The sequence below is a fragment of the Pelophylax lessonae genome (assembly GCF_965119305.1).
Source record: "Pelophylax lessonae genome assembly, chromosome: 12".
In the NCBI taxonomy this organism is placed as follows: Eukaryota; Metazoa; Chordata; class Amphibia; order Anura; family Ranidae; genus Pelophylax; species Pelophylax lessonae.
The window spans coordinates 195,086,191-195,112,089 of record NC_138779.1 but is presented as its reverse complement, the minus strand read 5'-3'; the positions used below and the strand labels follow the sequence as shown (position 1 = coordinate 195,112,089).

Below are 25,899 nucleotides of genomic sequence, written 5' to 3'. Positions count from 1 at the left end.
GCCCAACCCTCCCCTTCTTTGGTCCCCCCCCCCCTCCGCAGGCACTCCTCACTGTGTGCACTCATGCATGCTCGTTACTGAGTCCCGCTCTGTGTGTCCATAGACACACACAGAGCGGCTTGGTACCTCCTCACTGGCTGTGATTAAGAGCAGTGGGAGCCAGGGCTGGCCCAAGACGTTGTGTTGCCTGGGTCCAAGAATAAAATGCTGCCCCCCCCAACCCCCCAAAAAAATATCACGCCCACCAAAAGGCCCCACATCCATTATTTTATATAAATATAAAATGTTGAAATAATTATATACAGTATACTGTTATCTTCTTCCATAACTCCCCACCGGACCGGTCCACCAAAGTCCCGCTGTCTGTCCTCAGTCCTCCTGTCACTCCTGTGTCTGCCGCGCCCACTTCCCTAGAAGATCCAGCCTGCCCTGGGTAAGATGGAGTGCGCTGTCTGACGTCATTGCGCACACCATGATCACGTGAGGGACGTTCCCCAGAGGAGCCGGTCCACCTCCTCATACTCATCAGTTTGCACTACAGGGGGCAGTATGAGATGGGGAAATGCCACTCGTAACGTGTCGCAAAATGATGACACTCAAAACTGCTGGAAAAAAAATGTTGGGAGTCAATTTGCTGACCCTCTCCAAGTGCTGCCTGGGTCCAAAGGACCCAGCGGGACCCATGGCAGGGCCGGCCCTGGTGGGAGCCAATGGTCAATGAGCCATTGAAGAGGTAGAGAGCCTCTGTTGTCATGCACATTGCTTGATTGACATTGGACTCAGGTAAGTATAAGGGGGTGCTGAGGAGGGAGCTGCATATAAAAGGTTTTTTTTTTTACCTTAATGAAGAGATTATTTTTGCCTAGGTTCACACTGGTGCATGGAAAACACTGCATGTGATTCTCTTCCACAATTGGTGGTGTCAGCCGGAAATATTGATATTTTTTTAAAAGACTCTTGGATGTGCATCTTAAAGCGGAGTTCCGGGCACAGAAATTATTTTTCAACAAACATACCCCCGGGACAGTCAGGGCTAGTACATTCCACAATGGCTAGCCTCTGATCTGTCCCGGTTCGCACTTACCTTTTAGAAGAAATACTTACTTATAAAATTTCTTCCACAGCGTTTCCATCTCTCTTGTGGGCAGCTGAAGCCGGCATGGTCCTCTTCGGCGTCTTCTTCCGCGTGTTCTTCTCCCAGAATGCGCCTGCACCGGCCCCTCTCGTCACTTCCGGTGCTGCGCCGCATTCCTCCACAGCGTCTGGGCATGCCCAGAAGCTGTTTAGCAGGGGAATGCGGCGTCGCCCGGAAGTGACGAGCGGGCCGGTGCCGTCGCATTGATTCCTGGGAGCGATGACGTTCAGCTCCCAGGAATCATCGCGAGACAGGAAGTGACGGCGGAGCCGCGGCGCTGAGGGAGGAAGTACACTGAGGTGAGTATTTACGATCTTCAATTACAAGGTGAGTAAACAAAAAAAACCTAACTATCCAATTCCTTTTCAGGTGATGTCGAACTAGCGGACGGGCACAAAAAAAAAATATCGATTTTGTGCCCGGAACTCCGCTTTAAAGAAAACTACATACCGGGATATGGGAAATGATTATTGACACTGACACACATACACATACATGAACTAGATGGACTATTGTCTTTATTCAACCTTACCTACTATGTAACTGAGTCCTAAGACATTCATGACATTGCTGCTTAACCCTTTCACTGCCAGCAATGTCTGGCATACATCGTCAGCAGTGGGGGGATTTACACACACCCATGACTGTGTGTAAATTTGACAAGCCAACTGTTGGCTGTCAGAGAAAAGTATGCCCTGTTCAGTATCTATGTACTCTGTGCAACTTTTTTTTTTATTTGTGTTTTTTTTTTTTATATTTTACCAGAAAATTGGGTATTAGGTTGCATTTTTGTGCCCCAAAATTAAACTGTAGTGTACTTTTACTGATATTTGATAAGGGCACTACCACCATTTTATTCTCTGGGGGTCTATGCTGTTAGAAAAGATATAGGGGTTGATTTACTAAAGCTGGAGAGTGCAAAATTCGGAACAGCTCTGCATAGAAACCGGTCCGCTTCTAACCTCAGCTTGTTCAAATAAAGCGGTAGTAAACTGAGGACTTGCAAGAAAAAAAAAATCCCCTGCAAGACAATAGCATTATGAAATACTTACCTTAGAACAAAGCCCTCCATTGGTGCGCTGTCACTGCTGACAGGGTTTCCATCTTCCCCCGGTCTTCCTTCCAGGTTTGCTGCCTCCAGTCCTGTATTCAGCTGGGCCACGATGACGTAAGTCCCACGCATACGCATTGGAGTCACGGTTTATGGCACAGAACTCTCAAGGGACGGCACGGCAATGCTGTCCCTTTAGAGCATATGCGCTGGTCACATCACCGGCTACATCCAGTGTTAATACTGTATCTCCTAAACACCGCAAGTTTAGAAGATATTCACTGTATTATAGGCTTACCTGTAGGTACAAGTTCAAAAGCGGAGTTTACTCTCTCTTTAAGCTTTGACAAAAAACTTGAATCCTGATTGGCTACCATGCATAGCTGCACCAGATTTTGCACTCTCCAGTTTTAGTAATAATTTTTTTGGGGGTTTTTAACCCATTTGCCACTGAGTACTGTAGTACTACTGCGGCAAAGTGGCTCGTTATCGTCTGACGACGGAGACCTACGTCGTCAGACACTCCCCCTTGTGGGCGGCGCTCGCGCGCCGCTGGAGGCTCGCTCCTGCTGTATTCAGTCACAGCGGGAGTCGGGCCAGGGGAGGAGATCGCCGCTGCTCTGCCCCGATCGTCGGGGATCTAGTGTGGAGATCCGCCCGCCTGTGTAAACACAAGCGGGCAGATCTCCCAAGTGACAGATCGGAGTGTTCAGCATAGCTGAACATGCGATCTGTCCCTGTGTCACTCAGTCACCTCCCCCCCCCACACGTCAGTAAGCACCAGGCATACATTAACCCCTCCCTCTCCAATAAAATTAACCCCTTCCCTGCCAGTGTCATTTTTACAGTAACAGTGCATATATATAGCACTGATTACTGTAGTAATGTCACTGGTACCCCCAAAAGTGTTAAAAATGTCAGTCAAGGGTCCGATCTGTCCGCCGCAATGTCGCAGTCCCGCAAAAAAAATAAAACGCAGATCGCCGCCATTACTCGTTAAAAAAAAAAAACACCAAAAATGACAGAAATCTTTCCCTTTGTTAGTAAACGCAATAACTTTTGCACAAACCAATCAAAATACGCTTATTGTGAATTTTTTTACCAAACATAGGTAGCAGAAAACAAATTGGCCAAAAATGTAAAAAAATTTTGATTTTTACATTTTTGGGGGGGGGAATTTCATAGAAAAAAATGTGAAAAATATTGTTGTTTTTTCAAAATTTACGCTCTTTTTTGTTTATAGCGCAAAAAGTAAAAATCGCACAGGTGATCAAATACCACCTAAAGAAAGCTCTGTTTGTGGGAAAAAAAGGACGTAAATTTCGTTTGGGTATGGCGTCGCACGACCGCGCAATTGTCAGTTAAAGTAGCACAGCGCCGAATCGCAAAAAGTGGCTCAGACGTAAGACAGCAAAATGCTCTAGTGGTAAAGTGGTTAAGTAATCTTCAGGCCTTAAATGTTTTTTTTTTTTAAATGTGGTTAAAAAAATTCAAAAAATGGCAGCATGCTGGGGCTTTGCAGCTTCCTGTGTACCCTGCCCACCTATTGGGTAATGAATCGGCATCATAAGTGTAAGCTCACCTTTTCAGAAAAATGAAAAGGTGAACGATCACTGTACACCCTCCCCACTTTCCTGGTCCCATCGAAGGAGAGAATGTATGGTGTTCAACCTTTTTATTTTATTTTTTATGAAAAGGTGAACTAACCTGGATGTCTTCCAGAGATAAAACCATAATCCTACCACTTTATAAAACTCTGGTCCAACCGCATCTGGAGTATTCTGTCCAGTTCTGGTCGCCAGTCCTCAGGAGGGATGTGTTGGAGCTGGAGAGAGTCCAGAGAAGGGCAACTAAACTAATTAGGGGATTGGAGGACCTTAATTAAGAGGAGCGTCTGCAATCGCTTGATTTATTCTCCCTGGAGAAGAGACGCCTGAGAGGGGACATGATAGCAATTTATAAATATTTCAATGGTGATCTCAGCATAGAAAAAAAGCTATTCAGTCGAAAGGATTGCATGAGGACTCGAGGGCATACAATGCGCTTAGAGGAGAAGCGTTTTTTTAGGCAACGCAGGGGGTTCTTTACTGTTACAGGATTGTGGAATTCTCTACCACAAGAGGTGGTTTCTGCGGGAAGTATGGTGGCTTTCAAAAGACTTTTGGATGTACATCTCAATGATCACAACATTCATGGGGAATGTGAGATGATTACAGCCACACACACCTACACAGGTTGAACTGGATGGACTATTGTCTTTATTCAACCTCACCTACTATGTAACTATGAACCTTTTAAAAAGCCCAAAAGGGTCTGTGATGACAACCACTCACACTTGTGTTTATTTCAAACCCTGGGGAGGAACATTGTGAATTGGAATAACATTGGATGTGGTTGCAACACAGACAGTGTTGCTTCAAGTTTCCTAACACGTCCTTGTTAGCGTAATGGCAGGATCGGCTTTGGATTACATCTGGAAACATGACTTGACAAACATGTCTACTCTCTTGTCACAGATCGGACAAGGCCAGACCTCATCCCAGATGACACACTGAAGAAGTATCTCCAAGAAATTCAGGCGTACCAGTTTCAAGAGATTTGCAGACAGCTAGAAGATTTCAGGTAATCTCTTTATTATGTAGATGTGGAGATTGTATCTCTTGTGCAGCTTTTGTGAAGTGAACCTATGGGGGATTCTCGATAGACGCTTCCATATGATGGGTATCCAGCTAGATACTATATAGGCCTATACCAGATGCAAAGATGTAAAGTCATCAGCACTCCCATATAATGTGTTTCTTGGGTTTTAAAGCGGAGTTCCGGCCTATTTTTGCAACTAGTGATTCCTGGAGTGTTCGCTATGCCGATCAACAATTGGGCATTTTAAATTTTTTTCGGGGGCCCCTTACCTTATTTTCAGGGCATTTTTGATTGTACTTCCTCCTTCTCCCCCCTCTGTGGCCACGGCCACTGACATCACTTCCCTCTTTGCATTGCATCCTGGGAGCTGTTTGTCATCACTCCCAGGAGGCTGGAATCAGGAAGAACTCCCAGAACACTCCCTGGAATCAGGAAGAAGGACACAGTAGATTACACTGCGGCTTCAGATGCCCACATCCAAGATGGCCGCGCCCAGACAGTGTTTTTAAAAGTAAGATTTTGACTAAAATCCAATACTGTACACCTTGTAAGTATGAGAATAGCGGTTCTATAAAGGGCGATGGATTAGTATTATAGGGGTATTTTTAGTTAGAAAAGGTATTTGAGGCCGAAACTCTGCTTTAATGTAAAGACAGTGTCAAATAAGACATTAAGAACACCCAAGGGTCCCCCAAGGCTCAGTCCTGGGACCAACCTTGTTCAATTTATTCATAAACAGCATTGAGGATGGGATCAGTAGTTCTATATCAGTTTTTGCAGATGACACAAAATTCAGCAGGGCAATAACTGCACAGCATGAAGCAGATATCCTACAAAATGACCTGGACAAAATTACAGAGTGGGCAACGACATGGCAAATGAGGTTTAATGTGGAGAAGTGTAAGGTTTTGCACTTGGGGACTAAAAACATAAAAGCACAATACACGTTAGGGGGGGAACCCTTAGGGGAATCAAAAATGGAGAAAGATCTGGGAGTCTTGGTAGATGATAGACTAGGTAATAGCATGCAAAGTCAAGCGGCAGCTGCCAAAGCCAGCAGAATATTAGCATGCATAAAGAAAGGGATGTATTCCAGAGATAAGTTTTATAATCCTTCCACTTTATAAAACTCTGGTCCGACCGCATCTGGAGTATTCTGTCCTGTTCTGGTCGCCGGTCCTCAGGAGGGATATGTTGGAGCTGGAGAGGATCCAGAGAAGGGCAACTAAACTGATTAGGTGATTGGAGGACCTTAATTATGAAGAGCGTCTGCAATCGCTTGATTTATTCTCCCTGGAAAAGAGACGCCTGAGAGGGGACATGATAGCAATTTATAAATATCTTAATGGTGATCTCGGCATAGAAAAAAATCTATTTAGTCATAGGGAGTGCATGAGGACTCGAGGGCATACATTGCGATTAGAGGAGAAGCGTTTTAACCTCAGGCAACAGGGACAGGGACGGGGGGGGGGGGGTGTTCTTTACTGTTAGAGCTACAAGATTGTGGAATTCTCTACCAAAAGAGGTGGATTCTGCGGGATGTATGGTGGCTTTCAAAAGACTATTAGACGTACATCTCAAGGATCAGAACATTCCGGGGTATGCGAGATGATTACGGCCACACACACCAGGTTGAACTGGATGGACTATTGTCTTTATTCAACCTCACCTACTATGTAACTATGTAACACAAATTGATGCGGCGCTAATAAAAAGGATCCAGCTATCCAGCTCCATGGTATGGCAAAACCCACTTGGGGGGTCAAAGAGCAGCTGTGGGGAAAAAGAGCACCAAATGGATACTCGAAATCACAGTAACACAGAAATCGACCACATATAAGCGCTAACTGAGCCCACCAGGTAATGGTTGATATTGATAAAAATCGCAATAATGGGCAAGAATAATGTCAAGCAATATGTAAGAAATAAAACATCAAGAGTTTAATTATAAAATATAGTTCCATAAATATGGATCATTAGTGCAATAGCAGTACACCTAAGGCAAAGTTTCATCTGGTCGGTACCCGGTGCTGTTAGACCAGAGCAGCCACACACGGCGACCCGTCTAGCCTCCCTGCCATTGACATCGGACGTCTTTTCCACCTCCTTTTGTCCTGCCATTGGGCATCCTGTCACTATCTCCTCCAAGCCCGGAGTATAGCATAGCAGCTCCACATTGCTGCACCGCCCTTGGCTGGGTCATGCTTTCCATGTCTTTCATAGCATGCCAGTTGGACATTCATCCATGAGTCAACCCTTCGTTTGGTTTCACTAGTGTGGACATAGAGAACACTTTTGCCTTCGGTGTACAGATAGCCCAAAAAAACGTAAGGTGAGCATGGTCACATCCTCATTAGAAAGGTTTCCAACTATTTTGATAGGTATCCCTTTCCATCTTTCTTTCTCTCTCCCTCTGTCTGTCATCCGTTAAGATTTAGCTTTTTGTTTTTCTCTCCAAATGCCAACTATATTCATATTTTAGAATTTCGCCTGTTCTTTTCCAAGCAAAAAGAAATCTGGTGACTGTGGAGATAGATATAATACTGGCATTCCGTGCTTTAAGTGGGCCGGTATGCACTGGTACTCAGTACCGCCACTTCCAAATAGGGCTCTTGAGCATATCGCCACCTCTCTGTGTGCCTTAGCGTACCAGTACGCTCATTTTTGACATCTGCGCCCTCAATTGCCCCCCCCCCCCCAAGAATATTTCCCACTCCAGAGCCAGACCAGTCACCACCAGTGAGTCCCCCTGCTCCTGAGTCCCAGCCCAGGCCAGAGGGGGGGTGCTCTGTGGGGACCCTGATGTGGGGTGGGGGGGGACGACAAAATTTATAGGCTATAATAGAGTACCGGCACCTCTTTTGGGCCACTTAAAGCACTGCTGGCATTTAATACATAGGGTCATGTAGATATTCAATATTGGATGGTCTTTTGTCTTGCAGCATTATTTACTGTGATATATTGGAATTTATTGAATCCCCCTCTCCTTGTCTGTCTTCCATAGGGCTAAGCGGGTATTGGGTATGACTCCTGGGGAGACTGAACTTAAAGAACTGGAGTCTTATCGGACCAATGATAAATATATCCTACAATCCAAAGAGAAACAGCTGGCAGAGCGCCTCCTGGGCAAACTGGATGATATGCAGTGAGTATACCTAAAGCTGGAGTGCTGCGGTGATGTTCAATTTTGGAGGGTTAGAAGCGGTGATAAACTCAAAACCAAAAATGTAATATATTGCAGCTTTCCAATCATTAGATGTGGTGGATGCATTAATTTCCCTGTTTTCACTTGGCGATTTGGCCAGTAAAACACCTCCTGTATTAGTGGGACACAACTCAGGAGGAATGAGCACACCGATCAAGGTATCGGTATTGGTGCAACCCTAATAAATTCCCATAGCTGTCCATCCTGCTTAACTACGTGAACATTTATTATGCACAGTTGGGGCAAAATGTAATGTTTCCAGGCTATATACTCTACAATTCAAATGTTTGAATGTGTAAAATACTGCATTATAACCACTAGATGTTGCTAAGGAGCATACTTATTTCCTACAGTAGTCAGCGCCATCTAGTGGCCATAAGTTGTAAAGAGCTGCGTAAACTGTCGGCGCTGTATAAATACTATATAATAATAATAATATTGTGATATGGTCACTAGATGGCACTGACTACTGTAGGACATATGGGACTAAATAAAAGGGAAGGCGAATGTTTTTGCCCGAGCATGAGTTTGGGCCGAGCACCTGAATTTGTAGGGTGTTCTCCAGGTGTTCACACCGAGGAACACTCTGCAATACGCTGAGCGCGGCACAGTGCATTCTGCGCCCCGATTGGACAAAGCTTTGCCCAATCTGGGCACAGTGTAAGCCGCTTGTTAAAGAGTGTAGCTAGGAAGCTGGCCGCGGCGTCCTTAACTACTGGTAAGTCATCAGCCCTTCTGGTCTGGTATGATTTGGAGGGGAACCCCACACCAAAATTTAAAAACAAAAACTGTTTGGGGGGGTCCCCCCCTAAAATCCATACCAGACCCTTATCCAGGCATGCAGACTGGAAGTTCAGACAGGGGGGAGAGGGGGGGCGAGTGAGTGCCCACACTCACCCCCCTGAACCATACCATACCACGCCATTTTTTTCTTTTTTTGATAGCCGGGTGTCGGCAATTGTAATCTGGAGTCATTTTAAATGGGATTTCACAGGTTTTTTTCTTTTCTTTAGAAATGTAATTTTTTGCTGTAGCGTGTTTTATGCATGCTACAGGTGTGCCACTTTACAGGCACATTAAGAGGACCCCCCAGGCACTATATTTTTTTTATTGTTGCACTTTAAACCTAATTAAAATCACTGCTCCTTTTTTTTTTTTTTTTTTTTTTTTTTATTGATACATTTCCCCAGGGCAGTACCCGGGCCCCCATACCCCTTTCATGGCCAATTACTTGCACATAAGCCTTGAAAATGGACACTTTTTTGATTTTTCCTGTTTCGGTTCCTATAGTCTTCAATGGGGTTCAGCGTTCTGGTTAGAACATTACCCCTGTTCGGGAGTTCAGCCCATCCCTAGGGACTAAATATGCTCCGCAGCACCATTTACATGTTTGAATTACAGGGAATAAAGCCCCATTTGCAGAAAATTAGTTACATAGTTAGTCAGGTTGAAAAAAGACACAAGTCCATCTGGCGCAACCAATGAAAAAACAAAAAAACAGTAATGAAAACTCAGCCATACAATCCCATATACACAATCCTATACCCGCAGTTGATCCAGAGGAAGGCGAAAAAACCCCAGCAAAGCATGATCCAATTTGCTACAGCAGGGGAAAAAAATTCCTTCCTTATCCCCCGAGAGGCAATCGGATATTCCCTGAATCAACTGTACCTAAAAATATTAGTACCCACTTATATTAGGTACACATAGGAAAGAATCCAGGCCTTTTTTAGAGCAATCTAGTGAGCTGGCCAGAAGCATCCTGGAGGGAGTCTATTCCACATTTTCACAGCTCTACAGTGAAGAAACCTTTCCGTATTTGTAGACGAAATCAGTTTTCCTCTAGACGTAAAGAGTGCCCCCTTGTCCTCTGTGATGACCTTAAAGTGAACAACTCGACACCAAGTTTATATGAACCCCTTATGTATTTATACATGGTGATTATATCCCCCCTTAATCGCCTCTTTTCAAGAGAGAATAAATTCAGTTCCTCTAATCTTTTCTCATAGCTGAGCTCCTCCGAGCCTCTTATCAGTTTGGTTGCTCTTCTCTGCACTTTCTCCAGTTCCCTAATATCCTTTTTGAGAACTGGTGCCCAAAACTGAACTGCATATTCCAGATGAGGTCTTACTAATCATTTGTACAGGGGCAAAATTATATCTCTCTCTCTGCAGTCCATGCCTCTGTTAATACAAAAAAGGACTTTGCTTGCTTCGGAAACCGCAGCTTGACATTGCATACTATTATTAAGCTTAGGATCTACCAGAACACCCAGATCCTTCTCCCCCATTGATTCTCCCAGTTGTAATCCCCCTAGTACAGTAATGGCAAACCTTGGCACCCCAGATGTTTTGGAATTACATTTCCCATGATGCTCATGCACTCTGCAGTGTAGTTGAGCATCATGGGAAATGTAGTTCCAAAACATCTGGGGTGCCAAGGTTTGCCATCACTGCCCTAGTATGTATGATGCATGCATATTCTTAGCCCCTAAGTGCATAACTTTACATTTATCAACAATAAACCTCATTTGCCACATAGCTGCCCAATGAAACAGTGCATTGAGGTCAGCTTGTAAGTTGGAGACATCCTGTAACCAGGGCCATCTATAATGTTGATTAGACCCTGGGCAAATATTTTCTTTGGCCCTCCCAAATCCACTTATCGACTATTGGCCAGCAGTGCGGGCTCAAGGGGCAGCTGCTTTGGGCCCCACAACAATGACTGGGCCCAGGGCAGCTGTCCCTTTTGCCCTGTGTTAGACGGCCCTGCCTGTAACCCATGGGTATCCAACCTTTTGGCCTCTCTGGGCCATATTGAGTAAAGAGAAATTTTCTCGGGCCGCATTTAAAATATATACTATAGTTAAGGCATGTAATAAAATGCCGCTGCGCCCCCCGCACTAATTTAACACCACTAGAGGATGATCAAATTAAATGGAATCAGTATACAGAGATTTACTTGAGAGACAATAAAGGAACACTCTAACCACCAAGACCACTTCAGTGATTTGAAGTGGTCATGGTGGTAGGATTCGGAATCACTGCACATGCTCGTCCCCCCCCCCCCTCCACCTCCCCTCAGCCTCTGCCTACCGTTAGTTGGAAGCTGCTGTGGCCGTGCCCCCGACCCGATTTTCCTTCCTCCCCAGCAAAAAAAAAATTGTCAGGGGGCAGTGGGCCGCATTGCCTGCGGTCCTGGGCCGCATGCGGCCCTGGGGCCGCAGGTTGGACATGCCTGCTGTAAAGAGTTATTCCACTGCAAAGCTTGGTGTCATCTGCAAGGACTGAAATGGAGTCTACATGCAATTGCAATGGAAGAACAACTATGCATGTCTTCTTATACACACACCTCGAAGTGTTCACAATAAACTATTCAGACAACAAAGGACATTCCATATGCCGATAGCGCTGATATGTTGCCTGCGTTCGAGGAAAGCCATATAAGACTAGATCGAGGGAGAAATGAACTGGAAGGTGAACGGTGCCAAAAACCAAATAGAACTTTTCATCTGGAAAGTGAAATGACGGGAAAGACAGAACTACTCACTTCAATGAAGCCAATTATGAACGCTTTCGGAGCTTTAAATACCTCGGATCAGTGATTAAAGAGGATACTTACGTGAGAAAAGAAATTCAAGCCAGACAAAACTTTAGTTTCTCTAGCGCTCATCGACAGACGTAGTCCTCGGTGATACACCACCTTCGGGTTATGTTACCTCCGCAGGAGCAGGACTAGACAGGAAATTAAAAAGCTCTGGCCACACCCTAGGGGCATTCCCAGAGGGTATATCCTCTCTCTCTCTGCCTCAGCAAATCAGTTATTTTCTGTCTAGTTAGGAGTAAGGACCTAGATACCTTGCTGGGATCTTAGGTCCTGGCAAGAATTTTTTCTTAAAGGATTTTTTTAGACAGCTTTTTTTCTCCAGTGTTCCTGTGAGATCTTCAAGCAAGAAAGCTGAACTGGGCGACGGGCTGGATGTTGAGATCCGGTGGTCACCCCAGTTCAGCCTACGAGCGCGTGCAGGCCATAGCTCCGCGCTGGGTCAGCCGCGACAAAGTCCCATTAAAGGACTGTCCACGCGAGTTAAACGTCTCGCCGAAACGCCAAAGACCATGAGTCACGGCGTCCGTATCGGTCGACAGCCCTCCCGCCCCGGTGGAGAGGGGTACTGTCAGGAGTTGGTGCCCGCCTGGTTCCGGTATGGTGAGTAGTATGTTCCCCCTTTTTCCCTGACGGGTTTTGTGGTGAACGCGGGCCCCTCTCTGTATGGTAAGAAAGAGTCCTTTCTATCCTATAACATGTCACAAATCCTCCTACTTTGAGTGTGATTTATGTGTGCAAAAGCCAGGAGGCTTGGCTTGGGAGCTAACAATCTATTGTATACATGTTTTAAAGATGTAATCTGTGGCATTCTGGGAATCTTATGGGTTAAGTATAAGCTACCTACCAGTCAGAAGCCACGGACATGTAGACTGCCTTCCAAATCAGATCTCCAGCTATTAGCAGGCCTCCCGAACGGCCACGCGGTCCGCCAGGGCCGGTACCGCCAACCACGCCATATCCCCATGCAGAGAGAGTGTTGTGTGCCCTGCAGCACACCGCTATTCAGTTTAGGCCGCCGCCATTTTTTTTGCTGGATCGCACGAGCCGCCATTTTGGCGTAGCCTCGTGTCTCCAGCATGGGGGCGGCCATGTTTGAGGTGATCCTACACCTCGTGGAGCTTGGGGGAGGCGCCGGAAGGCGTGCAGAGGGGCGGAGCCGCCTCCTTTCTTCCTGGGCAGCCAGCCAAAAGACTTCCTGTTTGTCAAGACAGCGCTGTAAGCTGTTGCAGTTTAACTCTGAGCATCAAGTGGTGAGCCTGGGGGTCTATCTCTCTCTCTCTCTCTCGATCGATAGGGATCCCTAAGCAGGTAACACTAAGGGGCTTTTTTGTGGCGCTGGGGGTCAGAAAAAAAAAAAAAAAAAAGTTTTTTCTTTACTTTTGAATTATATTATCCAGGAAGTAACTGGAGTTATTATGGACCCTGTCACACATATTCCCCCACCTGTTTCCCTCGAGGGGGCCTCGGGACCCGCCGGTGCACAGAGTATAGAGTCATTTACAGCAATTTTGGAGTCTATGGTGGCTCGGGTGGAGGCGGCCTGTCAGGGACGGGGGTCAAGGAAGCGACCCCCGCCTACCCCTATACCATCTGACACCTCTGACTCAGATTCAGAGATGGTCACGGCAGTTGCAGGTTCCTCTGCAAGGGCTGTTATCCCAGGTAAAGCCCCCTCAGACAGTGAGGAGGACGCTTCTTCTCTTGCTATAATTCAGGAAGAAGCATTGGTGGACGCACTAGTTGTGGCAGTGCAAGAAACCTTAAAACTTGAGGCTTTACCGGCAGAGGCAACTGAAACAGAGAGGCCTTTTGGGACTAATAAGCCCATCAAGACGGCGAAGGCTTTGACCAATGTAGAATAGATGTCACCCCCAAACTCTTAGGCTGCTTAAAGCCAAAGGCTCCACCCCCATGCCATAAACCTTTCCCTTTACCTAAATAATTGAGACCACACCGTGCTTGGAGTTAATTGGCCACAGCAGCCATTTTATTAACCCTTTTACCTTAAAATTAACATAAGGAGAAAAAACATTCCTTACAAACATAAAACAATCAGTCATTAGGCCTGTTGGTCTTTGAGGCTCCTCCAAATAATTCCAAATCCTGCACTGCGGGACCTGTGCCCTGATAGGCCTCCAGCCGCGTCACCGGCTCGGAGACAAACCACTCCCCGCAGTGCCACCATTTTGAATTCCATTTAAACTGACATTAAATGGAATGCACCATAGGGACCCATACCAACGATGAGTCCCAACCATACCCTTATCCTAAACTGTTCACCTCCCCCGCCAGCAAAGACCAACAAAACGCCCAGCTGCCATGACAATATAAAATTCCCCCAGAAAGGACAGAAAGCACAAAAGACATGAATCAAAATCAACCATAACAGTCCCAGAAATTAGGGAGGGCGGGTGGGAAGCTTCTTCTTCCTTCGTCCGTTGAACTTCCACTGACCTCCAATCTGAGGGGCCACCCCTCCTAACTGTACCTCAACCCCTCCCAAACCTGATACACCAATCCCTGAATACCCCCCAACTCAAAACAATTTAATTTAACTCACACCTGCCCTGTCTCCCCTCTTCACATGGTCATGTCTGCCCTGCGCTATTTTTTTTTTTTTTTTTTTTTTCGCTTCGGGCCTTGCTTGACCAATGTAGAATAGATGTCACCCCCAAACTCTTAGGCTGCTTAAAGCCAAAGGCTCCACCCCCATGCCATAAACCTTTCCCTTTACCTAAATAATTGAGACCACACCGTGCTTGGAGTTAATTGGCCACAGCAGCCATTTTATTAACCCTTTTACCTTAAAATTAACATAAGGAGAAAAAACATTCCTTACAAACATAAAACAATCAGTCATTAGGCCTGTTGGTCTTTGAGGCTCCTCCAAATAATTCCAAATCCTGCACTGCGGGACCTGTGCCCTGATAGGCCTCCAGCCGCGTCACCGGCTCGGAGACAAACCACTCCCCGCAGTGCCACCATTTTGAATTCCATTTAAACTGACATTAAATGGAATGCACCATAGGGACCCATACCAACGATGAGTCCCAACCATACCCTTATCCTAAACTGTTCACCTCCCCCGCCAGCAAAGACCAACAAAACGCCACCAGCACCCAAGGGTGACACCTTACCCTTGCGTGCCCCTCCAAACCCTCAAGGCTCGCTGGATCCCATCCTGTAATCCCAGGGCCCATAAATCTATACCCACCGCATTGAGGTGGACTCCATCATCCCGCAGATACCGCCATGTGTCCACTTCCAACTCCAGGTGGCGAACCACCAACCCCCCATTCCGACACACAAAGCGCCCCACTTCCTTGTTCAACTTAATCCGAGCCTTATTAAGGCGCGCGACCGACCTGGCCATGCGGGCCACCATATCCGACCAAACTACAAGCAGCGCCGGAAAAGCCGTGCGCAGCCGAAGGAAATCCAACTTTATGTCCCTGATCAAGGCCCGCGCGGACCTGGCCCCCAAATCGTTGCCCCCGGCATGCAGCACCAAAACATCTGGCTGCCTGTCCAACCGGGCGAAACGATGCACTTCGGGAAGGACCCTGCCCCAAGTAAGCCCCGGCACCCCCAGCCACCTGACACAAGCCTCGTGCCGAGAAAAACCAAGTTGTCTACCATTAGGACGCACATCAGCTCTCCGGGCCCCCCAGAAAACATACGAGTGTCCCACGATCCAAACAAGGCAGGGTTCCAAACCTACAAGAAAAGGGGACAAAAGGAAAAGAAAACCAACCAATAATCAGATAACCAGCCGGGCCCACACCCCCCCAGCGACAAAACCACCCCCCGTACATACCCTACACCAACAGCTGTGGACGAACGTACAACAAGAACCTCCTAGACTCCCAGCGCCCAATGCGTTTGACCGCATCGTCATTCAATCCCCAGCGTGCAGCCTCAGTGGCCGCCCCGATCCGAAAGGAATGAGATGCAAACCTACTGGCATCCAAACCCAAAGAGCCCACACACCTTCTGAACACCGATACAAATTGAAAACGAGATAACGACGACCCGTCCGCATGCATTAAAAATGAACCGGGCCGCGAAGGGCGGATTGCCCAGTAATCCCGAACCGCCCCTACCGGGCACAGCGGTGAAGACGGCACCGCGAACAACCGGACACGGACCCCCTTGCCACTCTGGTCCGTTTTGGACCGTCGAAGGAGGATAGTAACCCCCTCCCGACCGACAGAGACATCCTGACCCAATAGGCCCCCCGGCACCGTCCGGGAGGAACTGACCAATTCCCCAATCCGGAAAGCCCCGAAAAAAGCGAGAGAAAAGGCCGCCTTAAACAACACCACCTCGTAACTCGAGGCGCAGTGCTCCCCCAATTGCCGGCAGACGTCCTGCAAAAGAGCGAAGGACACCGGGCGCCTAGTGTCCCTCCTCTGATAAGCCCTGGAATAGCCCCGTAACGCTTGTCTCACCACGAAGTCCTTCGTGTAATCCTGACAACCCAGAAATTTAAACAGAAAGGCCAAGCCGGACAACTTGCGAGCCACAGCGGAAGCCGACGCGCCCCTCTCAAAATGATCAGAGACAAAAGAAAGTAACACCCACCTGACCTCCGGACCCAGAGGATCCACCGATGCCACCCGCAACACCTCGAGCCACTCCAACCATACCTTGCAATAAGCCGACCACGTGGACTCGCTCACCGACTTCCTGATCCATCCAGCGAGGACCCCAAGGCAATCCCCCATAGCCACTCCGGACACGTGACTCCGCGTTGCTCCGCTGCCGGTGCCAACTCCCGGAACCTGTCCCACTGAAAACGAGACAGCGCGTCAGCAATATCATTCTTAACCCCCGGAATGTGCACAGCGTACAGGAAAACATTCAACCGTAGACACCGCAAAACCAAATACCTGAGGAGGCGCACCACCGGCTGAGATGAAGCCGACGCGCGGTTGATCACCTGAACCACCCCGAGATTGTCGCAATGGAGGCGAACCTTCAGGTTCCTGAACTCCGCCCCCCAAATCTCCAGGGCCACCACCACCGGGAACAGTTCCAGCAACACCAAGTTGCTGACCAGCCCCGCTACCTGCCATGCCCCCGGCCAAGGGGCGGCGCTCCACGCCCCCCGGTGAAAAGCCCCGTACCCCGCCGAACCAGCAGCATCGGTAAACAGTTCCAAATCAAAGTTGCTGATCGGCCCGGCCATCCACAAGGATCTACCATTGTATGTGGCCAAAAAACCGTGCCACAGACGCAAGTCATCCCTGTGTTCCCTGTTGAGCCTGACGAAGTGAGTGGGCAACTTCACCCCCGAAGTCGCCGCCGACAGCCGTCGGCAGAAAACCCGGCCCATGGGCATAATGCGGCAGGCAAAATTCAATTTACCCAGCAACGACTGCAAGCTGCGCAACTGAATCTTGCGCAAACCCAGCACCCCTTCAATTTCAGCTCTCAAAGCCCCCAATTTATCCTCCGGTAGGCGACACTCCATGGCCTCCGAATCCACGACAATGCCCAGGAAGCTGAGCACCGTGGTCGGGCCTTCCGTCTTGTCGGGGGCCAACGGAATGCCGAAGCTCCCGGCCACATGCTGCAACGTGGCAAGCAGGATCGCGCACCCGTTGGAAGCGGGCGGGCCCACACACAGAAAGTCGTCCAAATAGTGGATCACCGAATTCACACCGGAAACCTCCCGAACCACCCACTCCACAAAGGAACTGAAGGTCTCAAACAGCGCGCACGATATGGAGCAGCCCATAGGAAGGCAGCGATCCACATAATACGCCCCTTGCCACCGGCAGCCCAGCAATCGAAAACTGTCCGGGTGAACCGGGAGCAACCTGAACGCCGCCTCAATGTCCGATTTGGCCATCAAGGCCCCCCGCCCATAATGTCGCACCCAGGCCACCGCGGCGTCAAAGGAAATGTAAGACACCGTACAGGCCTCCGGGTCGATGGCGTCATTCACAGACCCACCCTTCGGGAAGGAGAGGTGGTGAATGAGGCGAAACTTGTTGGGTTCCTTCTTGGGAACCACCCCCAACGGCGAAACCACCAAGTCACGCACCGGCACCTCCGAGAACGGGCCCGCCATGCGACCGAGAGCCACTTCCTTGTGCAACTTATCCGACACCACCAAAGGGTGGCGCAATGCCGAACGCAAATTCCTCGCCACCGGCGGCACCGAGGCCAAAGAGCAAGGGATACGAAAACCCACCGCAAAACCCTCCCACAGAAGTCGAGCAGCCGCCCTATCGGGGTACCTATCTAGAAAAGGCCGCAGCCTTTCCACCCTCACCGGCGTCGTCCCCTTTGTGCGAAGGCTCTCCGGACCGCCCTTTTCCGGACTTAAAACACCGAGCCAAGGAATGGGAACCTCCGCAACCGGAGCATTCATGTTTGAAGCGACATGTGCCACCGAACTTACAGGAACCCTCATTAAATTGCCAGCAGAAACCCCTCCTCTTTGCGGCCGGCTGTCCCGGGGTCGCAGAACCACCGGCCCCCCCTGGAAAAAACTGATTCGGAGCCTTCGCAGACGACATGAGCCGCATCCACAGGCTGATGTCCTTGTGGTCCCACCGCAAGGACGGCCTAACCGCCTTCCGCTGCCGGAACTGTTCGTCGTACCGCAGCCAGGCCGACCCCCCGTAAACCCGATAGGCTTCCCCTACAGCGTCCATGTAGCAGAACAGGGCCGAGCAGTTTTCCGGCGCCTTTTCCCCTATGACGCCCGCCAGAATGGCAAAGGCCTGCAGCCAATTGGCGAAGGTCCGAGGGATAAGCCGATAGCGTCGCGCCTCCTCGTCCTCCTTCTTGCGCTCCTCCGGTTTAACCCTGTCCAGGTGAAACTTCTCGAGGGGCAACAGCGTGAAGATTTCCACGTACTCACCCTTCCAGATCTTCTCCCGGACTTCCTGCTTCAAATGTGCCCCCAACGGGCCCTCAAAACAAACATATACCTCACCTTTCGCTGAATCGTCCAGGCGAACAGCGTCCGCCTTCCCCTCCTTCGCCGTCCCGGTCTTGTCCCCCGTCGCCCCGGCCGTCACCGCCACCACTGCCGGAGCACCAACAACCTGGGGAGGGGCCCCAGCCCCCCCCGCAACTAGCCCCGTGGAAGACGGCCCCGCCAGCCCCGGGGCCCCCCCCGGCTCCGTGCCCGAGCCCCCCGCCGGAGGCACCCAAGCCGCCGCTGGAGACAAGCGGCCCCCGTCCCCCGGGGGCAAACGCCCCAAGAGGTCCCGTAGACCCAGGAGGAAGCCCCTCAAACCCCCATTATCACCCCCTTCCGGGGTCCCCGCCCCCACTGGCCGGGACACCCCCACCCCCCGAGCCCCTCCAGCACTCCCACCCCCCACATCAAACAAGCCCCGCAAATCAGACAAAGCCAGAGAAGGAATTGTGACCTCACCTGTCTGCCCAGGGGGGGCGCCCCCAGCCGCCGATCCAGCCTCCCTCGTCGCCGACCGACCACCGACATCCTCTTCCACATCCGATCCGGACACTTCGCCTTCCGAACGATCGTCCCCGGGCACCGCCGACATCCGTCCACCAGGTGTCGCACTCCCGCCATCTGCAGAGCCGAGCGACAGGCGTCCACGCCCCCGTACTCCAGCTCCGCCCGACGGAGACCTCTGTGAACCAGCCGAACTTCCGATGACCCGGCCACGTGACTTGCCCCGCCGCGTCATCTCTCTGCGCCCAGCCGAGGCCGACTCCGAGTCCCGCCGATCACTGCTGCCACCGGCCGCCATGAAGCCGCTCCCACGCCGAGGCACCCCTCCGACCGGAGCATCGCCAGTAGGGGAGCCCGCCAGTCCAGTAGCACCCCGGCGAGAGGGACGGGGAGAGACCGAAGGCCGCCTCCCCCCACTACCCCCAGAGCTCCGTCCATGCAGAGGATTCCTCCCAGAGGCGCGCACGGCCGCAGCAGGAGTACGCTTAGCCGGCGGCCCTGAAGGGTCCCTGTCGGGGCTCCTAGGATGACGCTGAGCTCGAGGGGAAGGGTCCGGTGAAAAACGCTCCGGCGGCCGTGACCGCCGAGCCCGCGGGACCGCAAGCCCCTCCAAATCCTGTGCAGAGTCCTGAACCCCCATCAACGTGGAGACCTGGGACCGGAGCCACTCAGTCCCCTTCACCGCGGCAGCGGCCTTAATTTGCTCCAGCAAAACGTCCAAATCCGCCATCACAGACCAGGGAAGCTGAGGTGAGATGCTCTGCAGTGAAAAAGGTGGGTGACCAAGCTTCTTCTTCCTTCGTCCGTTGAACTTCCACTGACCTCCAATCTGAGGGGCCACCCCTCCTAACTGTACCTCAACCCCTCCCAAACCTGATACACCAATCCCTGAATACCCCCCAACTCAAAACAATTTAATTTAACTCACACCTGCCCTGTCTCCCCTCTTCACATGGTCATGTCTGCCCTGCGCTATTTTTTTTTTTTTTTTTTTTTTCGCATCGGGCCTTGCTTTCCTGTACCTAAATGTTTTGGTAATCAGATTAAAGGAGAATGGGAGCATTCTAAACGTACCTTTACTATTTCCAAGCGTATTGCTAGACGCTATCCGTTTGAGGAATCCATCATTAAGAAATGGACGGTACCACCAGTCGTGGATCCGCCTATTTCCAGGCTGAATAAAGCCACGGTTATTCCAGTGGAGGACACTTCGTCCTTTAAGGATCCGGTGGATCGAAAGATAGAAGCAGAGTCCCGCACTATCTTTTCTCTGATAGGGTCAGCATTTAGACCAGTAATCGTTATTGGTCTAGTTTCCCAGACACTTACGGAATGGGCGAAAATGGTACGCCAAGATCTTAGGGGAAAAGATATTCCCCAGGAGACATCTGATTTGATGGAACAGATCATACAAGGGCTACGGTTTATCTGTGACGCAGCCTTGGACACTACTCCCCTATTAGGGCATGCATCTATGTCAGCGGTGATCCTCAGACGTGTGCTGTGGTTAAAATGCTGGTCAGCTGACCTAGGTTCCAAAAAGACCTTGACCAATCTCCCCTTTCAGGGGAATCGTCTATTTGGAGCCAACCTAGATGAAATCATTAAGGATGCCACTGGGGGCAAGAGCACTTTTTTTGCCACAGGCTGCAAAAGCTAAGGGACCTCGCTACAAGCGAGGACCTTTCTTTACCGCCCATAAAGGGCGCCCGGCTGGTACTAGCGGGAAAGGCAAGACTCCTCCAGGAGGGTTCAAGAAGGGGACCAACCCAGCCAAACCCGAAGCAAAGGAGTACACAGCCTGAAGGTGCGCCCCCACCCGGTTTCAGGGTGGGGGGACGTTTTCACCGGTATTCAGGACATTAGATCGAGCATCAACCACTACTACCGGTGCGATTCTTCCCTTCCAACATTTAAGTGCCACAGGAAGCGGTAGTTATCGTTCCCTGAATAGATCTTTTCCTTTACCTTTTCCTAAGATTAGTCCCGATACCTCACAGGAATCGGATCTGGTTGACCAGATAGGCCAAGTAGCCTCTAGTCGGGTCACTTCGGTCCCTGAGGTTCAACCAGAAAAGATCACCTTTCCTGATAACTATCAGGTATCTGATAAATGTGTGGGAACAGAAAACGACCAGACTTTCTCGGATGGTCGGGGCCAGATAGCTCTAGGGACGCCTGGTTCAGATCCAATCAGCGCCAGTGGTCCTAGAAATTCTAGGCTGGCCTCCTCAAGCCGGCCTGGCCGACTTGGACATGTTAGTCGCAGACGTTCCGTGGGAACTTCGTCTCAGGGAGTGTCTGTGGTCTCAAGGACCAATTTACCTTCGTGCTTTACAGTCGCTGGTTTTAATGGCCTGGCCATTGAGACCCAAGTACTGAAGGACAGAGGTTTGTCTACCTCAGTCATTCCTACCCTTATTAAAGCAAGGAAAGCGACTTCCAGCAAAGTCTATTATCACACATGGAAGTCTTATATTGCGTGGTGCGAATCTTTAGGATTTCCTCCACGTACCTATTCGGTGACTCGAATATTGGCCTTTTTGCAACAAGGGGTTGAGCAGAAGCTAGCCTTGAGCACCATCAAGGGTCAAGTTTCAGCATTAGCAATCTTCTTTCAGAAGCCTTTAGCTACCAAATCCTTGGTGCGGAATTTCATTCAGGGGGTGCGGCACCTGGCTCCTCCAGTCCGCGCGCCCTTACCGCCCTGGGATCTTAATTTGGTTTTGTCGGTTCTACAGAAACCTCCCTTTGAAAACATCAGGGAGATTCCCTTGCTTACTCTATCCCAGAAGGTGGCCTTCTTGGTGGCTATTACTTCTGCTCGCAGGGTGTCAGAACTGGCTGCATTATCATGCCAGTCCCCATACTTAGTGATTCATAGGGATAAGGTAGTACTTCATCCTAAGCCATCTTTTCTTCCCAAGGTGGTTTCAGATTTTCATCTGAATGAAGATATTGTACTACCTTCCTTGTGTCCTCAGCCCAAGCATCATCGGGAACATGCGTTGCATTCCTTAGATGTGGTTCGGGCAATCAGGGTATACCTGAAAGCTACGGAATCATTCCGTAAGGCGGATTCACTTTTTGTGATCACGCATCTGCCGCGACCATTGCCAAATGGATTAGACAAACGGTGGTACAGGCTTATTCTATTAAGGGTCAGAGTCCTCCGTTCCCTGTTAGGGCGCACTCCACTCGAGCGCTCAGTACTTCCTGGGCCTTTCGCCATCAGGCGTCAGTGGTCCAGGTATGTAAGGCGGCCACCTGGTCGTCGGTACATACCTTTACAAAATTCTATAAAATTGATGTGACGGCATCGGCGGATGCCTCATTTGGCCGCAAGGTTTTGCAGGCCGCAATTTGAGGAGACCGGTGGTCTACCTCGAGGGTTTTTTTCTGTTTGAAAAAAAAAAAAAAAAAAATTGTTTTCTCTTTTTTTGGTTGAGTCTCATCATTAAGGATGAGCATTGTAAACTTCTAGTTGGCACCGGTTGGGCCTTCTAGATTGGGATTTGATTTCCATTTTCCCACCCCTCAGTTGTGATACTGCTCTGGGACGTCCCGAAGGTGGTGTATCACCGAGGACTACGTCTGTCGATGAGCGCTAGAGAAAAATGGATTTTTGTAAAATCTTACCGTAAAATCCTTTTCTCTTAGCTCATCGACAGACGTAGTCCCCGCCCCTCTGTTTTGGAGTTGGGTTGGGTTAAATTCTCTAAGCACTGCTTTTTCACATAACTGATTTGCTGAGGCAGAGAGAGAGAGGATATACCCTCTGGGACTGCCCCTAGGGTGTGGCCAGAGCTTTTTAATTTCCTGTCTAGTCCTGCTCCTGCGGAGGTAACATAACCCGAAGGTGGTGTATCACCGAGGACTACGTCTGTCGATGAGCTAAGAGAAAAGGATTTTACGGTAAGATTTTACAAAAATCCATTTTTTTCTTTAGAAGTTGGGAAGGATTAGAAAATCTGTTTAGGCTTTGATTACCCTTCATAGAGGTTCTAGGCTTTCCCCTCTCTACTGAAAAAAAAAGTATTTGTTGGTTAGACCAGTGGTCCCCAACTCCGGTCCTCGGGGCCCACTAACAGGCCAGATTTTAAGTATTCCCTTTGGGAGATGCAGACTAGAATACTGCAATCACTGAGCAGCAAATGAGATCACCTGTGATGTAATTTAGTTATCTTGCAAACCTGGCCTGTTAGTGGGCCCCGAGGACCGGAGTTGAGGACCACTGGGTTAGACCGTCCCCATTGGTGTCTTTGGATAAATAGGGGCATAAAAAAAAAAAAAACCTTTCCAATGGCAAATAAATAAATAAAAGAAGGCCAGTAGCTCCCTTTAATTTTACTTACCTCTTTTCCGACCAGAGATCTTTGATGCTAAGTTTAAAAGTCTCAGTAAGCATTAAAGCACAGGTGTCAAACACAAGGCCCGGGGGCCAAATCCAGCCCTCCAGGTCATTTCATGTGGCCCTTGCACCTCTCCTGCAGTTGCTGCAGCTCCCTTATTTCTGCACCCACCTTGTCTCAGCAGACGGACAGAACTCCTTTGTCAGATCCTGTGCTTCCCCCCTGCAGCTGCAGAGAGGACCCCCCCCCCCCCCCAATTTAGCAGTTGGCAGCAGAGAGGACGACGTAACTCCTCCTACAGATCCTGCATCTCTCTGTGCAGCCGCAGCACCCCCTCCTCTCCACCTCCACTGGTCTCCGCATTCAGCTGACTCCAGCCCTCCTCCAGACCCGGCAGTTGCTGCTTCCCAGCTCTGCATCCAGCTTCTTCCCAGCAGCAGCACATGGTAAAGGGGATGCACTGTGATGTAAGGGAGGGTGGGGGCTCTTGACTTCTGATAGTGGTGGGCTACAGATAGAACCGGCTCTCTGAGGGCGACCATAATGCTGATGCGGCCCGCGATTAAATTGAATTTGACACCCCTGCGTTAAAGTGTAACTAAAGGCAAAACTTTTTCTTTTAGTTCTCATGCACACGGGACGTTTTTACAGCTGCTGTTTTTGGCATCAGACGTTTTTTTTCTGCAGCCAGTGAACTCCCCAGCATGTTATCCCTATGTGTCCATGCACACAAAGGCTGTTATCAGCTGTTTTTGGCATTTTCTGGCTGTAAAAGAAAAAAACCTTGAAAACGAGTGGGTTTTGAGTGGTGTTTTTCAGCGTCAGTAAACGCCAAAAAATGGCGTTTTTTTAACGTTTTTTATTACATTGCTTTTTTTAAGCCTGGGTTCTGTTTAGAGGTGTCGTTGATGGAACATAGCCTGGGTTCACACTGGTGCATGCTGAACGCCGCATGTGATTTGCACCAAAAACGCACCGCATTCCTGTGCACATCACATGTGAGGTCTGTGCGATGCGATTTGAGCCATGTATTTTGTATGGCTCAAAGTGCATCTCATTTGCACAAAAATGTTGTAGTACCTTTTTTTTTTTCTTCACACATAATCACATTGCATTGGTGTGAGCACCCATGCGATTCTGGCAAGCGCACTGCATTGTGCAATCTGTTTTGGGGTATCGTTCATGGAACATAAAGCCCTGTTGACATTTTCCCTATTTGGCATGCGATTTGTCATGTCATATTGGAGCCTGTTGCCGGCAACGGCACCAGTTCACATTGAGGGCGGGTTTGAAATTATTCAGCTGAACGCGCACGATTTCAAACTCGCATGTCAGTGTAACTTCGGGGGCGATTTGACACCCATCTGTATGGGTTCATGCACAGATGTCTATTGAAATCACCCTGAAGTCGCCAAAAGTAGCGCAGAAACGACTTTTGGGGTGGGTTTGAAATTTTTCAGCTGAATGCGCACGATTTCAAACTCGCATGTCAGTGCGACTTAGGGGGCGATTTGACAGATATCTCTTCGGGTTCATGCAGAGATGTCTACTGAAATCACCCTGAAGTCGCTAAAAGTAGTGCAGAAACTACTTTTGGGAATCATTGCGGCGCCACAAAGTCAGGGTTGCACCAATTCGGACAGTGACGTTGCCGGCAATAGACTTTGATTTGACATGTCAAATCGCATGTCAAATCTGCCCCGATGTGAACGGTGGCTTAATGTTCCATGAACGACACCCTGAAAAAAAAGATTGCAAAATGCAGTGAGCTTGACAGAATCGCATTGCATGGGTGTTCACACCCGTGTGATGCTATTTTGATGCGGGGAAAAAAGGGTCCACATTTTCACCAAAATGTTGTAGGACCCTTTTTCCTGCACCTAAACCAATTCTGGAAAGCATTGCATTGTGGGAAAGTCGGAGTTACTAAAATAGCAGAGAGGTGATTTTTAGCTAGAAACGCTAACGCCAAAAAAAGGCTGAAAAACGCTCAACAACGCCAATGCAAAAAGCTAAAAAATGCTGAAAAACTCACCACAAAGCTACTGGCGTTTTTATAACGTCAAGTGTGCATGAGACCTTAGGCTTCATGCACACTGAGGCTTTTTTAAACCCTTTTCTTATAGCAAGAAAAAAGCATCTTCAAAACACGCCTAACCTAATTTTTGCAAATATGTTTAGGTGCGTCAAGCGCTTGGATGTTTATTGGCCAGAATAATAATTTATTCTGGCCATTGAAATACATTGCTCAAGTGCTAAACGCCCCTAATACAGTGCTGAAGTGCTAAACACGCTTAGCACTTAGGCGCGTTTACACGCATTTTGGCGTTCTTTCTTCCAAAATGCCCTTGTCTTGAACACACAAGTAGTGATGGTTTTTTTTGTCCTGCCTCTAAACGGCCCGGCCGACGTGCATGGACTCATAGGTTAGCATGTGGGGGGGGGGGGGGGGGGACGTTTAGAGGC

General features: G+C 49.2%; 1 protein-coding gene across 1 annotated transcript in view; it reads left to right on the top strand.

Annotated features, from left to right (window-relative positions):
* The window catches only part of ARHGEF1 (Rho guanine nucleotide exchange factor 1), a 127,971-nt gene that overhangs the window by 20,923 nt on the left and 81,149 nt on the right, over window positions 1-25,899 (top strand). Inside the window, exons 6-7 of the mRNA XM_082273127.1 lie at window positions 4,703-4,808; window positions 7,831-7,971. Of these exons, the coding sequence (XP_082129253.1) occupies window positions 4,703-4,808; window positions 7,831-7,971 (247 nt within the window). The remainder of the gene's footprint in view (window positions 1-4,702; window positions 4,809-7,830; window positions 7,972-25,899) is intronic.